Below are 17,638 nucleotides of genomic sequence, written 5' to 3'. Positions count from 1 at the left end.
TGTTCACCACACTTACGTTAATAACATTTCCTTTCATAGCTAGGTCTCACATTTGCATGGAATTGTTTGTGTATTTTATCATTAGAAAATCGCTTCATAACAGGCAAGGTAATCTACACTGACAGACAATAGGAAGCTGTGAACTTCAAGCCCGCCTGGTATTTAAATCCATGTATGCAAATTCCCGCATATCAGAACGAGCCTCCTGCCTCGGCGAGTTCACTAGTGGAAGACGAACATGACAGTGAGGGATTTACATCAAATGGGGATAGTAGAATAGAGTTCAGTCTTTGGGTGAAAAAACAATTTTGCAAGGTAAGTTTGGAGTTTCACAATACAGGCTGATGAGATTCTTCAGGTGAGATCGATGTGACATGGGAAGCTACCACAGATCATGTAGACGCACAGCTTCTTGCTTAACAACCATAAAACGTCTGCTTTAAGGGTGGAGCCTGAAGTGCTTAATCTAAGTATGGTTCATAATTATTCCAGAATAATTCAGAAAACAAATTGCGAAGTGACTGACACTAGGATTGGCACAAGCAATGTTGAGGTAATACCTTTTCAATGTAATACTGAGGTAATGTTAATGAGGTAATGTTTTCTTTTGCGGTATTGTTGATCCTGGGCTGGGAACAGCATAGAGTGGTGGTGAGGGTCTGGATAACTGAATGCCTGTGGGTTCAAGCGGCCCAGTCTGGATACTGGGGCTCTCCTCCTGAACAAGGTATCCTGCCCTACATCACATGCTCCAGCTCAAGCAGGTGTACAAGTGGGTGCCAGCATTTCCATTCTAGGTGGAGAGTTACATAGTCTTAGTCCTCCTAATGCTACAGAAACCAGGATCAGCTCTGGGATAATGAATCTCTAGGCTTGAGTTGGGACCTTGCTTGGTTTTCGCAATTATAAATCCATTCATGTTTAGCATTATCTATGCATGGCACAGAAGTGAAAAGTACCAGGCATTTACCAGAGGCTGTACAGTATGTATTAAGAAAATCACTGAAAAATATTACCTCAGAAAATGCGGTCTTGGAAATTCAAATACTATAAATAATGAATGCTGTGAATATTATACTGTATATACAATTTGATACAGTACTAAACATTCAATCCCCAATAAAAATGAAAGGATTTCTGTTTCTTGTTATGTGAGTTACATCCTTATCTAGGTTCGAGTAAGGTGGGGTTTGCTTGGTTAACCATATCTAAACACTCACAAAAGAGGACATTCCATAAAGAGGGGGGAGTATTTGTACCAGTATAGCATTATACTCAGCATTATACACCTCTTCAGTCTCCTTCCTGCTAATGTAACATTGTGCACTTCTCTTTTCCCAACTTCAGATATCCTCCTGATGAATTTTTTTAGATCTGGCAGAGGAGGATTCGTGGTCTGACTATTAAAAATACAGTTTATTTGTCTCTGAAGAGTTTTTTCTACTTTGCAGAGTGACTTATTTATTAGTTCAGGTGGGTAGCTGCGTCAGCATGCGTAGGCTGCAAAGGAACAAGTAATAGGTTTATTCCATGCTGAAAAAAAGAAGAAAGAGAACACAACGTTTCGGCCGTGGAGCCTTCTTCAGGTGTGAGCAGACTTATTTATTATATAGGCAATGAATAGGCTGGATTTGTGACAAGTGCGTGTCAATGTGTATCACAGTTCTGGAAGTGAAAATGTTAGTCGTTACCTCTAGTTTGGGCGTAAAAATGAGAACAAAGGCGTTAACACCAGAACATCATGTTGTTCATTGAGGCTTGTGGTTAAAGTAAACAGCAGACACATACAGTTCATATGAACACAAATCCTTCATAAAGTGTAACAATAGTAGCCATGAATCTTATAAATGTATTTCATTTTTTTTTCTTTTTCTTACCGATCAGATTCGACTCACAAGTGAATGCGGATATTGTTTTACTTTGTGTTTTTGATGTAACAGATTTTATTAATTTTGTTTTAGGTTGAAATGGCAATGCCTGCTCATGTAACTGGCCCACCTGAACAAGTGGGAGGATTACTGTGATGTGTTAGGGGGTTGAGAGTTAATGGAATAAGAGGGAGAAGACAGTATTTTTAGGTCTTGTGCTGATTTTGAGGGTGAAGGATACATATGTTTTTCTGTGTTTAGTATTGTGCCTGTTCTTGTTGCCTCTATGTGGTGGTCTACGTAATTCTAGGATTTTTGCATCTGTCTGTCATTTCCCTGTAAATTAACCAGATTTGTTCCTTTTTGAAATTGTGATGATTTTTAACCTTCAGCAATTTCTCTCCCACTTTGAAAGTCCACTAAATAGGCAAATAAACATCAGTATACTGAAGTAGACGTGATTCTGTTGAATTTACAAAAACGTACTTGTAAATTTGATTAAGAGCAGACAACCACTGCCCGGCCCACTTGGTAGTTAGTAGTTAATTGAGGCAAGGCTCCGAGTCCAGCCGGTGGTACTGTGGCTAAGGCTCTGACCCTGTGACTGGAAGGTTGCCGGTTCAAATCCCGCGGCTGGCAGAGGAATCCTACTCTGTTGGGCCCCTGAGCAAGGCCCTTAACCCCAACTGCTCCAGGGGTGCTGTACAATGGCTGACCCAGTGCTCTGACCCCCAGTGAAAGCTGGGGTATGTGAAAAAGATGAATTCCCAAAGCAAGAAATTGTATATGGCAAATAAAGTGATCTTAATCTCTTATCTTATACAGTATCTTATGGCTGTATAGAACCCCCCCAAAAGAGCTCTATACAGGTTAAAAATGAGTGTAATCCTTTTCACCCACCTTGCCCATTTAAATGTTTATTTAGCAGTTTACTGATCTGAGGATCACCGCCTTTATCCAGGAGAACATGGTGGCTAGTCTGCTTCAGACACCCACTTTATTAGCTGAAACAGTGGCTGATGTTTACAATGCTCTTTTATCCTCTCACATGCTTGTTTCGTCATGAAGCACGCCACTGAGGCTTTCAGTAGGGCAATGCAAAGACTCGGCAAATGAAATAATTTCACTCTTCCTATTCCCCTCCCCTACAGACACTACAATGGTGAACATAAGGAACACAGTGAGGTCTTTCTATTTGGTCACCATCACAACCTTTATGTGCACCATCTGTTTCTCAAGAAGTGAAGGTATGTAATAAATTAGAAGATGATATTTGGGTTGGATTGTGCATCATTCTGTGTTAACCTCCTTGCTTTCCTTGAAGCAAGCTTCTCCAAAAAGAATTGTATTCAGATCGTCTTGCACATTTCTAGGTGTAGATGAACAGATTTTTGTTTAGTTTCATATTTAATCGTTTGATAGCTGAGTCTAGTGTTCACTTGTGAAAGCTTCCACTTGAGACTTGTTATGGCTAGTTTATGATGGATCTTGACTGTCTTACTGGTAATTAAAATGCAGATATTCTTGTGAACTATTATTTTTCTTTATTCTTACTTGTAGTCACTTTCTATTAACACAGCAGACCTAAGTACTGTAAATGATGACTCTGTAACTGAGAATCAAATAGTGCTAATTTGCAAAACGTGCTCAGTGTGTTACCATGTACTGTACGCCTGCTGGAAGAGAATGTTGATTCCCGATTAAGAAGGTAATAGAACTTGACATTGTACTCCACTGTCTGAAATATTAATTTTTCTAGTGATGTTTTTCAGACAAATATTACTTCTGCGAAACTTTACACCATGACAACATTAATACAACAGCGTTTTACTTTACGAGTCAACCTAACTGAATTGTGTTTGTACATGAACTGCATGCAACATTAGTGGCTGAACAACATCTAATTAGATGCTGTGTCCTTTGAATGCTACCTAATAAGCATTTGTCCCTCTTCCTTTTGTTTTTCAGAAAATGCGGCTATGTGTTACAATAGAAATACTTCAGAACTTACCTTCAATGCGACGTTAAATACATTGACTTTAATTCTTAAAGAGACTTTCACTAGTCCGACAGTGACATGCAAATTCAATGGAACAGACTGTTTCATAGATTGCACAAAAGTTTCTCAAAAAATAAACTCAACATTAGCCAACTGCAGCCAAATGCAGATATCCAGTAGTTTTAATCAGGGGAATTCATTTTTCACAGTGGCGTCTGAAAATTGTAAGTATTCATTAACATTTTTCAAAGTCGTTTTTTCAGTACCTGTGTTGGCATCCTGTCCAGAGTGTATCCTGCTTTGCACCCAATATTTCCCAGGATAGCCTCCATGGCACCTTCACCCTGAACTGGATAAGTGCTTATTGAAAGTGATATGATGATGACGTGTTTACCGTATATAAGTTAACACTTCCAAACGCACATCTAGCGTAATTATATCAGATATAACTGATGCACTGACAAGAGGTCAGTACTGTACATGTTCACTGCTCACGTGCAAACATGCTCATACTCACCTATAAGGCTCCTCAGACTTGACACCTCAGTACCTGTCTGATTTACTATTGTCCCAGCTTCCAGCCAAGCAAAGTTAGTTAGTCTATTTCTACTCTCCTGTCAGTATATTATAGGGGACAGGGCCGTGTCCTGCTGCACCCCAAAGCTCTAGAATTCTATCCCAAACGATATCAGAGAATCACCTTCCCTGAAGACTTTTAAATCAAGACTCAAAACCTTCTTCTTTAGAAGAGCTTTAATTTAATTGGTTCTGTGTTTGCACCTTTGCTTTCTTACTGGATTCCAAACCCTTATTGTAATTGTGTAATTCTGCTGTCTCCTCTCATTGTGTGCTTTTCTTCTAACTGTAAAGTACTTTGAGAAGCCACTTTTAAAGGTGCAATATGAAATAAAGTTTATTATTACTAAAAGTCCCCCTTGTGAGAAATTACTTGATTCACCTAATAAACAAAATGATTACCAGTTTCAAATTAAAGCTAAAATGACTTTTATCTGTCACTGTATATATGTGTTATCTCCCCCCAGCAATACTATTTCTTCCAGGTTATAGGTAACGTAAGAATAGTTACAGACCAAAGCAATATATATTGCTATATTGCCTGTTAGGCAGTTAGTAGTTCTGCTGTTTCTTGAAGGAAACAGGGTTTCAGCTTCAACAACAGACCTGAAAAACTTGTTCCATACTCTCTTGGTTTTAAATGCACTTCAATTTTGTATTCCTGATTATATCTTTCTGCAGGGAATACGAGTTCTACTTGTAACATTACTGTTTGCAATGAATCGGACATAACTAATACTCTAAACAGTCTCAAAAACAATCCCAATATATTGGATGTAATACAAAAGCTTCCAATATTGAAAAAATCCTGCAACTTCACGGAAGATTTGAACAACACATACACGTACAATGAGTAAGTTTGGATAAAATAATATTCAGTTACCACTACTTTTTCAACTTGCATATGTTATATTGTACCAGCAAAACTTACCTTAAGCATTGTGAATATTACAAGTGTCCAATTACATTACTATCAAAAATGAAACAGTAACAAAACTGGGAACACTGGGATTGTTTTAATTACAGGAGGTGAATCTGAGATTACTGCAGCATAAGTGAATTCATAACATTGTGACTATGGGACAGATCTCTTACTAGGATTCAGTATAAAGCTGAAATTCAGGAACCCTCATGCAATGTGAATCACTCAAAAAGTGAGATCTGTATCCATTCATTTACAGTAGGTGCCCACATTTTCTGTATGATTGTTATGTTGTGAGGAAACAAAGCAACAATGCAACGAACAACACAGAAAGAAAGCTCTACCCATCGGCCTTGCCTAGGTGACAAACTCCTCCCTAACAGAAGAGCTCAGAAATCCCCATCAGATAGCAGGACTTAGAGGATGGAAGACTGAGCAGCTTGGAAAGAATCTGACCTCCTCTGTATTATACACATTTCCCATTTAAAAAGAACAGGAAGGCAGTCAACTCCAGGCCTATTCATATCTCTTCCAGTGCACATCAATCACAGCTCTGACATAAAGAAAACATAGATTTGCCATTTTCCTTTCCTGGATATGTAGGTCAGACCTAAGAGAATGAAGACCAATTGTATAGAGTTTTGGGACAATAATTGTGAATAATCACAGAACATACGATTTTAGGACAAACCTCCACAGGGTGAAATTTGCATTTAACACACAAATCAGGAATATCTGGAATAGCTAGAGAACATTGGACACTAACATGCTTTGCATCTGAGGGACCCTGTTAACTGAGTTTATGAGAGACGGCTTGATCACTGTTGTGCCTGCCCTAGCTATTTTTAGTTTAATTTTTTTTTTTGTTCACAGAATCCAGAAAAAGGTCATACAGAATGTAATGAATATGGATTTCAGTGGAAATAATATTACTGTCACTACACCAGAAGTAGCAATAGTTGTGTACAAGATGAAGATCACCAGCACAACACCACAAGAAATTGATATTGCTATGCCACAGGTAAAGTGAAATATCACATGTACAGTATACTTAATAGGGTGAAGATTAGCCAACCCTTTCCCACAACACAGCCAAGCAGCTGGAATCAAGGACCTCTCCAAACCTATTATCTCTGACCCTTGATTTCCCTGACCTTTCTGTCTGTCTTTCTTTACTAGGATTCTAGAACTAGTCCAGATAGACATCAGAAGCCAAGATTTCCATAAACCTTCCGTCTTCTCTCAATGAGCCCTTCCCTCTTCTCTCAGAGCCTCTCCATTCATTTACAGATTTCAGCTCTTCACAATTCCCTCCAAGAATCCCAGATCTCTCTTCATCTGGACACTCTCTGCACCAGCTCTGTCCCTCTCCCTCTCCCACTTCTTTCAAATGTTAAATTACAGGTCCATCCTCTTTAGTTTAAAGAAAAGTGAATAATTGTGCCACTGTTGTAGAGTTTATGTGGTTATAGAGGTGAAATATGAAAGGTTTATCAGATTCTTGATAAGCCTAGTTATTCAATCTAAAAAGTATTTTTTATTTTGCATTTCAGGTGATGTAATACTATTGGAATTATGGTACTGTTTTGTTTGTGAAAAATGGTTTAGGGGTTCCCAAATCAGGTCATGCAGTACCCCTATATCCTGTAGTCCTTAAACGAAGCCTAACTTATTGCAATTTTCTATTTGGACTATGTTTTTAAATGTTCTGTCAGCATCAAAAAAATTGAATGGAATTTGAAATTGCTATTATTCCCATGTAATTAGTTTTTTATCGACTTCGTGCTCCTACTCTTCTGTCAGCTCATGGTGATATTTCCATGAAAGCTCCTTTCTCTAATGAGAGTCTCCTTTCTCGATATGTGGGTCTGGTTGACTTTGTGTTTCAATCTGTACCTCTCGTGCGAGAACAAAATGTGGACATGCTTCTCCACTGTTTGCGCTCTCTGAGTGACTGCTTTCAAGGCACTGAAACAAAGTGAAAAACCTGAAGTTACTTATCAACTTCTTTTGCATTGATTTAAAAATGTAATTGCTCTTCATTTCTATAGGTCTCTACTACGAAAAAAGCTTACACACCAGAAATACGGTTTCCCCTGGAAGCACTTTCTAAAAACAACAATAATACAGAAAAAAGAGTTGCGGTGGCATGTTTTGAATCAGCAGATCAGTTCAAGGTACAGTGCATTTAAATTGTCAACATGTTTTGTTTAAAGACGAGGTATCATTTTAAACACTGATAAAATTTGAGGAGAGCAGCACAGCGGTGCAGGGGTTAGCACTGTTAACTCACCCTGGGGTCAGTGGGCCCAGGGTTCAATTCCGACCTGGAGTGCCATCTTTGCGGAGTTCGTATGTTCTCCTCATGTTCGTGTGGGTTTCCTCTGGGTGCTGCGTTTTCCTTCCACGGTCCAAAAACATAATCGTAGGTTAATTGGCTAATGGGAAAACTGTCCATGGTGTGAGTATGTGCTTGTCTGTGTCTGTTTGTGCCCTGTTATGGATTGGTATCCCTTCCAGGGTGTACCCTGCTTTGTCCCCATTCCTCGCCCAGATAGGCTCTGGCTCCCTTGAGACCCTATAATGGATAGAGCAGTTAGAATATGGATGGATGGGAAGTTTATCTGTATTTTCCATTCATTTTACATGCATCTGCCTCCCACCCTTCTCTGTCAAAACCTGGTGTCCATCCTTTTTGTTTCATTTGATGCCATTGTTTCAAGAGGGTTAGGTAATTAAGAGGTTAGTTTATAATAATTTATAGATTTTAATATATATTTTAATAAAAGGGCTTTTGTGTTTTCAGATTTTCTGCCTTTTAGTGTACTTTGTTTCTTTACTGTCATTTAAGTCTGGGAAGTTCAGTCCCTGTCATGCAATACGAAATGCGTCTAATAATAAAAAATTCTTACACTTATATAGCGCTTTTCTGGACACTCCACTCAAAGCGCTTTACAGGTAATGGGGACTCCCCTCCACCAACACCAATGTGCAGCATCCACCTGAATGATGCGACAGCAGCCATAGTATACCAGGACGCTCACCACACACCAGCTCTCAGTGGGGAGGAGTAATGAAGCCAATTCATAGATGGGGATTATTAGGAGGCCACGATTGGTAAAGTCCATGGGGAAATATGGCCAGGACACAAGGTTACATATCTACTCCTTTCGACAGACGCCTTGGGATTTTTAATGACCACAGAGAGGCAGGACCTCAGTTTTACATCTCATCCGAAGGAAGGTGCCTTTTTACAGTCTAGTGTTGTCATCACTAGGACCCACATAGACCGCAGGGTGAGCACCCCCTGCTGGCCCCACTAAACACTTCTTACAGCAGCAACCTTAGCTTTCCCAGGAGGTCTCCCATCCAGGTCCTGGCCAGGCTCATACTGCTGAGCTTCTGTGGGTTGCCAGATGAGAGTTGCAGCCTTCCATCTTAGATACTTTTACAAATATGCATTTAATAGCTGGGATCTGTACTATCCCTCTCTATCTTTACAGACTGCAGCTGGTGAGGAAGTGAGGAGCATGGTCATACAAATAGAAGTGGTTGGTGAAACTATTTCTGGACTGAAAAACCCACTTACATTGAATTTCCCTCTCTACAACAAAACTGATGTAAGTATCCCCACTGTCAAAATTGCAGCATTTTAAGTTTTTTTGTTGTTCTAAGGCTTTGTTTTTAATATAATTTTAATTTTTTAATTTGTTTTTAATTTGTTCTCTCTTTGACAGGCAAATTACACAGAAACATGTAAATTCTACAATTCAGGTAAATGTTTAAAGCAATTTAAAATCCTTTAAAAGTTATACTGTTTGTAATTCCAACATATTGCAAACCCTTTAATGACACCCTGTCCAGGATAACTGCTTTTTCATATTTAAGATGATCTTCCCTTTTTTCAAAATAAATTAAAGAGGAAAAGCTGCTTATTCTATAGGTGCTAAGAGAGGGAAGCTATGTTTTTTCCTTTTTAAACTGTAGTCTTTACCTGCAATTTAGATTACTTCAGGTTCTGTAAAATAATTCATTAGGTGACATAGTACATAAGGAAGATTAAACACTATTCGAAGTACTTACTTTCTTGAAACAGACATAATGTATTCATACAAAGTTATTAATCAAGCTTGACTTTAAGGTGTATAGCATTCATTTACATGTACGGCGATATCATTTACAGTTTATAATACAAGATCTGCCAAAACTGAAAGAAATATCAAATATCAGTTTTGTTGGGCTTAAATATCTCTGAAATTCAGTTGCAGCTTTTATCCAATGTATTAAGAAAGTGAACAATGGCAATTTGTTTGAATGTTTTTTCATAGAAAAACGTCAGGTTGGCACCACCTTTTTAACTATGAGACATACAGAGATTCTATGAATGGATTACTATTAAGACTATTTAAGACTAGATGTATTACGTTGTATGTGAGTACAGAGTTGTTCATGTCTTTAAAACTACCCCCTTTCCAGAGTCAGTATGGAGCACTGATGGATGTAATACCAATAAAACAAACACTACCGTCATTTGTACCTGCAACCACATGACACCATTTGCAGTCCTCATGGTACTCCCATTCCTTTTTACTTTTCTGGTGTTTTGTGTTTTTATGATTTACTGGCTGTGCATATTTGGAAACCCTATACCTCAGATTTTAAATCACGTTATGGGACATTGTGATTATGGGGCAGCATGAATATCTGGATAGGCATAATGTCAATGTGTAGCTCCCAAATCAAGTTTTCTTGCCCTGTGATCTCTGAATGTTCACTTGTAGATGATTAGCAAAAATTAGCCTGGGTGTTAAAAAGTAGATGTTTTGTTTTTTATACAAAAGCTACTGCAATTGCACATTTAAACTTTCCTATGAAATTGTTGTATTTCAGATTAGCTAGCTTGTAGCCTCACATATATTCTACAATGATTTTTTAATAATAGTCAGAACAGCGATAACGAGAAATTATCTATGTATAACCATAGACAATACAGAATTGTGTCACCCCCTGTAGTCCTGTCAGTTCCCAAATAAAATTACACAATAATGATACTGAAACTCCATGATTATTAAATGGGCTTCCTTGAAGAAGTAATTTGAATTGGAATTCTGCCATATTTTCATCAAGACCCCACACCCCAGCTAAAATAAAAGAATAAGAACAACCTTTCAGAGTCAATAATACTTGCAGAAAACAACTAAACATACATTGGCATTTCTCCACAGGTCCCTGTGGGTAAAATCAGTGAGCCAGACTGGCAGATTCTGTCAGTTCTCAGCTACATCGGTTGTGGGCTGTCAGCAGGGTTTACTGCTATTTCAGTCTTAACTTACTTCATACTCAGGTCAGTGCTTCAGTGCTTGCATTTTCTGTTTTGTCTCAAACTATGTTATTGCGGTTCAGTGTAATGGTTAGCGTTCGATCTTAGTTGTCACTTAACAATGCCTTAGGCCATGAATGCATTTATACACATACATATTATTGTACAAGTTCAAATTCTTTTTCTTATTGATGACTTCATGTTGTTCTGTTCTTAATTTGTCCCTGTGTACTTGTCCTTCAGTGTACTGCTGTCCTGTAAAGGTTGGAAGCATGAATTTAGAATTGCCCCTTCTCTTAGACCCCAGGACCTTATAATCAGAGGTTGTCAGTAGGCTTGGCTATCCAAGCTCCACAGGTCACTGCAGCATGGAAGGACAAGGGAATCCTGGCCAAGAGTTATACCCTGGGCCTTGGGGAATCCCAGGTACTGTGCAGTAGGCTGTTAAGCCCAGCCAGATATTAGGGCAGCGGCTGCAAGGTGGGCAGCAAGCAAAATAGGTTTATTAATTACAGCCAAAACATATGTGGCACAGGGAACACCTACAGTGATATTCTGAAAAACAACTTATATTTTGTTTAATTCTAAAGAAAAAAAGTGATTAGTTTTTTTAAACAAACTTTTAAATTGACTATAACAAGAGACCACCACTCGTGCAAAACCATAGGAGTAGTATTGCATATGCGTACTGGATTGCCTGTTGGCAACAGGAGAGATTACGATGAAATGACTTGCTTGTTCTATGGTGAGGAAAGTCAGGGGCCTTGTAAGAAATCAATAACATGGGCAAAATCTGTTTGCCGCCCAGGAGCCCTAAACGAGATCACTCCTACACCATCCACGTGTGTCTGAGCGCTGCGCTGTACATGCTAAACATGACCTTCCTTCTGAACGAGTGGCTAACCAGCAAGACAATGAGCACGCTCTGCACTTTCATTGCTGTCTTCATGCACTACTCCCTGCTCTCCTGCTTCACCTGGATGGCCATCGAGGCAGTGCACCTGTACCTGCTCATGATCAAAGTCTTCAACACGTACATTCGGCACTACATCTCCAAGCTGTCTGTGGCCGGATGGGGTAAGAGAGCATGATGGACAGTCATGCAGTTTTAGCAATTTCTGTGGACCTCTACAGCAGTGGCTCTCAAAGTGTGGTCCGTGGACCACTGGTGGTCCGCAAGCGTGCGCCAGGTGGTCTGCGGGCTGACCTACTCATAGCAATAGTAAAGCATGTCTAAGCAGCTCCATTCTTCACATTAACTTTTTAAGTAATAAAAACATTTGCAAAATATGCAATTTTGTTCATAAAATTATTAGTACTTTCATAAAATTTAATTCAATTTTAATTTAAGGCCATTAATAGGTGATGATTTTTACAGGGTAAGAAGTGGACGTAGGCATAGGAGGTCCACCGCATCTATGACTTGGTGCAAGTGGTCCGCGGACCGTAGAGCTTAGAGAACCACTGCTCTACAGCACAGCAAAATCAACCAGGCTTACTGAGGACGGAAAGAAGTCCCAAAATCATACCTCTTGAATGATTGCAGGTGCTGTAAATGTCTGCACGCATTATGTGATTCATTAGTCATGCAAATGAAGCTCGTTAAATTGGTTTGGAATCGACTGTGCTCTAACTTGGATGGGAACAGCGCATTAGTGTTATTGAAAACGTCTGCGATTCCTTGATGGCTCTTGACACACTGATGGGAACCCGCAGAGGAGCACTCTGGGTAGGGTAGGCTTGGCTTTAAATTGAAAAAGAAAAGCCAGTGGAAGAAAACCCTGCGCCGTTAATGGAGGAAAGTAAAAAAGAAATACCAAAGAGGTTTGGAATGTTCTGTGAAGTGTCAATTAGGAGGCTCTTAGTGGCTCTTATTAGATTCCAAAAAATCTAAATGAAGGAAGCGCATGGGAGTTCCAACAAATAACTTAGCAAGAGCTCCCAAGGCAATGTGCAGGTTTAACTAAGAAGAAAGCAATAGTACACAGCCCTTTTCTGCATGCTGTGTCCTACTGTGACAACAAACTTCCTATCTGACAGAGCAGATGTTCTTGTCAAGCTCCTGATGATAAGGCCTAGCTGCTTGCTACAGCTCATCCCAGAGAGATGGACATCCTAAGGTTGCCATGTCAGGTCTGTGAGGTGGGTCATCAGGTACCCCTCATTTATTAATGTCAACGGGTGCTGATGACAGTGTGTTGCATTGCAGAAGAGAGAGCCCTGTGTAGGTGGTTTGGTGATCAACTGTTAAATGCTTCAGTCCCCAGTGGGCGTGCACTTTGCAGTACACCAACAAGCGAATGACAAAAGCACACAGGGAAGTAATGTATTTCCTTGCTGCAACATCACATTTCACACTTCTGCCTTCCCTAATTCTACCTTCATTGTGACATGGACTCTCACCCACTTATCTGGCTTGTTTAACTTCCTCTATAGTTAAATTGAAGGTACCACACCTCCCCCACAACACTTTCTGTGACATGACATGTGGTCTCTACACCTCCATGAGCTGATGAGGAATCTCTGTGTCCAGTCCTTCTGCAGCCAGAAATCTAGTCATGCTGTCCACCTCACTGCTTAACCACACTTACACTAGGCCATCTTTATGCTGGTGCAGCTCATTACTATTGGTTGGTGGGTCCATGACAGAGCTGACAATGATGTTGCAGTGCTCTACCTGTTCAATACTAGTGGCTGAACCTGTTTTTCAACTGTGAGAGAGATTTGTAGCCTTACGTATTCAAATCCTTATACATCGGTTTTCAAATTCTAAAACTCTGACCATAGCATTTCACAATTTCTTCCATTAACAGGGATCCCTGCAGTTATAGTTGGAATATCAATGGCTCTTAATGGGAAATATGAGATCTATGGTGTCCTTAGCACTTCATTAATAACCAGTAATGCATCAGCATCGAGTCAGTCAAAACATCAAGTGTAAGTAATCTTGTGTATATTATGTGATTTTCAGAGAAATTCTTGTGAAGACCTTCCACATAAAATATGATGTGTTTCTGAAGTTCTGAGAGACAATAATATAGAAGATTAAAGATAGAGGACCACAGGAAAATGGCTGTTTTAAAGAGTAAATTCCTAATTAATGTTTTCCTCAAGCAGAAATTACTTAAAAAATATAATACACATGTTTGCCAGCAGTTCACCTACTCACTCTCTTTGGGAAAAATGATCTGTTTTACATAACTTGAACCACATATTCTAAATGAGAAGGTTAATATCAAATTAAATAATTCTGGTATGTGTCTGTGGTGGACTGATGTTGTCAATTTGGATTTGTCCATAAAATGTGTGGACAATGTGTGATGTGTGGACTTTGTGGATGTGTAGTTGTAAAAAGTGAAATTTCTGGAAAAGGCCACTGTTGCAGATATGAAGTTACTGTTCTTGTGAATTTTATATTATGTGAAGTTTTTGCCTGTCAGCCTCAATTTATTGTCAGCTCTTCAATACTCTGGCTGCCACTGGCACCACAGCTTTTCTGCAAATCTCTATATCCTGTAGGAAGCCACATGGCCCAGAATTCAAATTCTAATAACAGTACTAGAACATTCTGTATACTGTCGGTATTAAGACAAACTTGAGTCTACTGCAAATGGGAACCTCAAGAGTTAAGCAAAGGCACTGCTTAAAGATTTTCTTTTTGTGATTACCAAACAGGTGCTGGATTATGAACCAGAACTTCCTGTACGGAGTTAACATTGCCTACTTCGGAATCATATTCCTGTTCAACATGGGGATCCTGATCACAGTGGCTGTCAAGATTGGCCAGCTGCGCAGGTTTGGCAAATCTTCAGACAAGGGTGTTCTCTGGAAAGACGTGTGCACTGTGACAGGCCTGACCTGTCTGCTGGGGACCACCTGGGGCCTGGCTTTCTTCGGGCACGGCGTGTTCACTACGCCTGTGTTGTACATGTTCACCATCTTCAACTCTTTGCAAGGTGAGTTCTTTAGGTTTAAAACAGAGAAATGTGTTACCTTACAGAAAGATTAGGAAACTGTATTCATTGACGGGTGCTGGCTCTTTCATTCATTCCTGTCAGTCGGTTACGGTTATGTTTTAGTGGAACTTAGAAATGTTTAAAAAGCCAGACGTTTGGAGAATAATAAATAATCCTTACACTTATTTAGCGCTTTTCCCTTCACCACAAATGTTAAGCACCAGAAAACTCACCACACTTCAACTATCAGTGGGGAGGAGAGCAGAGTGATGAAGCCAATTCATAAATGGGAATTATTAGGAGGTTACTGGTAAAGTCCGGGGGAAATATTGTCAGGACACAAGGTTACACCACTACTCCTTTTGAGAAACGCCCTGGGATTTTTAATGACCATGGAGAGTCGGGACCTCGATTTTACATCTTATCTGAAGTGTCCCTGTTACTATACTGGGGTATTAGGACCCACACAGACCGCAGGGAGAGCGCCCCCTACTGTTCCCACTAACACCTCTCCCAGCAGCAACCTTAGCTTTCCCAGGAGGTCTCCCATCCTGGTACCAAGAGCCTCACACCTGCTGAGCTTCAGTGGGTTGCCAGCTGTGAGCTGCAGGGAAATATAGCTGCTGGCAAAGGAGAACAGCAGGTCCAGTCCATAAAACAATAACATCACTGGACTAAGCTTCCAGAAGTTGGTCTAACCATCTACGTGTTGAGTTTTAGCCATACTTTGAAATGTAATGTTTAGTTTTCCCATTTTAAAACACCCCCCATGCATTCACTTTGTTTGCTTCCACTTTCCCTTGAATGAAACACACACAAGAGTCACCCTCATAGTCTGATCAGGTCCTCTTTTACAGTGGGTGTAATAGATTTCGTAAGAAAGCAAGCTGAGCCTTGATGCGCCTGAGCTTAAGCAGAATTACTTTCTGTATATCTGGGCTCACTAAAGGTTGCTAGTTGCTCAGAAGCAGTAAATAAGCAATAAAACAGGTGTCTGTAACGAACAGTTCTTTCCGGACCCTATGCGGACGACACAGTCCGACGGAGTGGGGAAACATTGGGGAAATGTCATGCAGGAAAACGGGGCAGAAGACAGGGGGCGTGTCCAAGGTGCGCTGGTGCACGGGGGAGGTGTGGCCGAGGCGAACGATCCAAGAGTAATCCATAGAGTATCCAAAACGCAAGGGTAAGTCCAAAACCAGGAGATCCATCCGACGAAGGAATTAAAAACCACGAAGGCCGGGTCGGAACCGGCAGACAGGGACAAGGAACAGGAACAGGGGGGTTAAAACCTTAACGGGACCAGGCGCTTCCTGGTCCCGGACTCGCACGATATGGAAATCAGATGCAGAGCCCGGAAGAGCGTCAGCGCCTGGCTTTTAAGGTGGGCAGGGAATAGGGCGCAGGTGCATGGAATAAAGTCTAAAGTGATAGGGCTGGAGCACCCTTAAGGAGGGGGAACTAATATCGTGACAGTGTCTGTGACAAATAGTTACTTGATCCAATTAAATCATTCAAAGCCGAGCAAGAAAGACAAAAGGTTTCCTTTGCCCTTCCTAAATCCTGGAATGACCTCCCCTAGCCTGACTGGAGAAATTCAATTTTTGTTTCTTAAATGTAAAGATAGGATTGCGTATTTGGGATCAGTGTTTGAAAAGGCTCTTTTAATTGTGTCATAAACTGTGAGCCCTAGAAAAGGTATAAGCAAGTCTTACTGGAGAGAATCTCTCTGTGTTTTCTAACCCACAGGCTTTTTTATATTCCTCTGGACTTGTGCCTCCTCATCAAAGGGGGTAAAAACCAATGATTTTAAGACTAAGAGCTCCTACGCAGGCTGTGAAACAAGCTCCATTGCTAAACCAAAGGAGGTTCTGTTCCCTGAGTTGAACAGTGACCCATACAAATAGCAAAACATGGCGCTTTTCAAAGAATGTTCATCATTGAGACCAATGACCAATGTGAACCCAACATTATGTATATTTAACACCTCACAGGACTGACCAGGAACAGGAAGCATTTTCTGTACATTCACATTTAAAACCCCATCAAGCAGAAGTTGCTGAGAAGTAGATAACACATACAGTAATTGCTTCTGTTGCACATAGCCACATGAATATACTTTGCATATGCCCACTACATTCCAAATTGATGTACTGTAGATTATTGATGTAGCTTTCTGTTTGATGTTCACCTTGAATTTGTGACTGAGTCCTGTATGTAGAAGTAAAAATAACACACCTGTCCCTTAATCATTATGGAATAATTTCTAAAGCTATAGTTAATTCTGAGTCCCATGCTAGTTCTTAAAATACCATGGAAATACCATGGAAAGCAAAGCATAACGTTCTGATCAGAACATATTACATTTTTTCAATAATAAATGTCAAATTGTCTACTTTTATAAGCTTTTCTTAGTAATAATGGATCGCACTTTATTTTAATCTACACCTATAATACAGTGTTGTCACAATTATAAACACTCTGCAAAATAGGCCAGAGGCCTAAAATGTTGTAACAAGAACCAACACTTCACATCTTACCAAGAAATTGAATTCTGGTTTTGATTCAATTTAACACTTATTCTTTTTTGGATTGTTTCTGAAGTCTTGTTTTTCTATAATACTGTACATGCATTATGTAATTAAACACTTGAAACCCTGCTTTTTAAGCTACTAGATATAAATCCTGTTGTAGGCAAATGTAACTTCTGAACTTAAAAAATCTTTGGAATGCTGATTTTGAACATAGACAATCTGTAGGAATATGTAACATGTTACTGTTGTTGTTTAGTTGAGTTGTTATTAAAGAATTTTTCAAGCAATATTTTTCTGTTGAATTTCATTCTAAATCCAGTCTCTAGGCACACTGGAAGGAAATGGCAAGTTGTTTTATTAGTTCTAAAAAAACTTGGGGACAAAACAGTTACCTCTTCCTAAACATTGAAACATGGAACATGGAACATGGAAATATTTTGCTATGACATCTGCAGTCCACGCA

The 17,638-nt window shown here is 39.8% G+C and overlaps 1 protein-coding gene across 3 annotated transcripts; it reads left to right on the top strand.

The window, feature by feature from the left end:
• The first annotated feature begins 191 nt into the window (after positions 1–191).
• Positions 192–17,462, top strand: LOC148644536 (adhesion G protein-coupled receptor G5-like). Of its 3 annotated transcripts, XM_088613808.1 has the most exons (15): positions 211–315; positions 1,452–1,586; positions 3,020–3,115; positions 3,837–4,091; positions 5,125–5,296; positions 6,239–6,386; positions 7,417–7,542; positions 8,869–8,985; positions 9,103–9,139; positions 9,842–9,936; positions 10,591–10,709; positions 11,494–11,762; positions 13,499–13,622; positions 14,361–14,641; positions 16,391–17,462. In XM_088613808.1, the coding sequence occupies exons 3-15, from the start codon at positions 3,028–3,030 to the stop codon at positions 16,546–16,548; spliced, it is 1,989 nt and encodes a 662-aa protein (XP_088469934.1). In that variant the 5' UTR covers positions 211–315; positions 1,452–1,586; positions 3,020–3,027; the 3' UTR covers positions 16,549–17,462. The 3 variants fall into 3 exon arrangements, with proteins under 3 accessions (XP_088469933.1, XP_088469934.1, XP_088469935.1); XM_088613807.1 differs by lacking the exon at positions 1,452–1,586 and having other exon boundaries at positions 192–315; XM_088613809.1 differs by lacking the exons at positions 211–315; positions 1,452–1,586 and adding an exon at positions 438–553.
• The last annotated feature ends 176 nt before the right edge of the window (positions 17,463–17,638 follow it).

Source organism: Lepisosteus platostomus, chromosome 20 (assembly GCF_059453375.1).
Source record: "Lepisosteus platostomus isolate fLepPlt1 chromosome 20, fLepPlt1.hap1, whole genome shotgun sequence".
NCBI classification, from domain to species: Eukaryota; Metazoa; Chordata; class Actinopteri; order Semionotiformes; family Lepisosteidae; genus Lepisosteus; species Lepisosteus platostomus.
Note: the sequence above shows the minus strand (reverse complement) of the source record. Positions and strands in the feature narration are given on the sequence as shown.

Excerpts from the sequence above, each read along its gene's own strand:
- LOC148644536 (XM_088613807.1), top strand. The coding sequence starts at position 3,028 with ATGGTGAACATAAGGAACACAGTGAGGTCTTTCTATTTGGTCACCATC. Across the intron at positions 3,116-3,836 it reads CTGTTTCTCAAGAAGTGAAG|AAAATGCGGCTATGTGTTAC; the intron begins GTATGTAATAAA and ends TTTGTTTTTCAG. Across the intron at positions 6,387-7,416 it reads TTGATATTGCTATGCCACAG|GTCTCTACTACGAAAAAAGC; the intron begins GTAAAGTGAAAT and ends TCATTTCTATAG.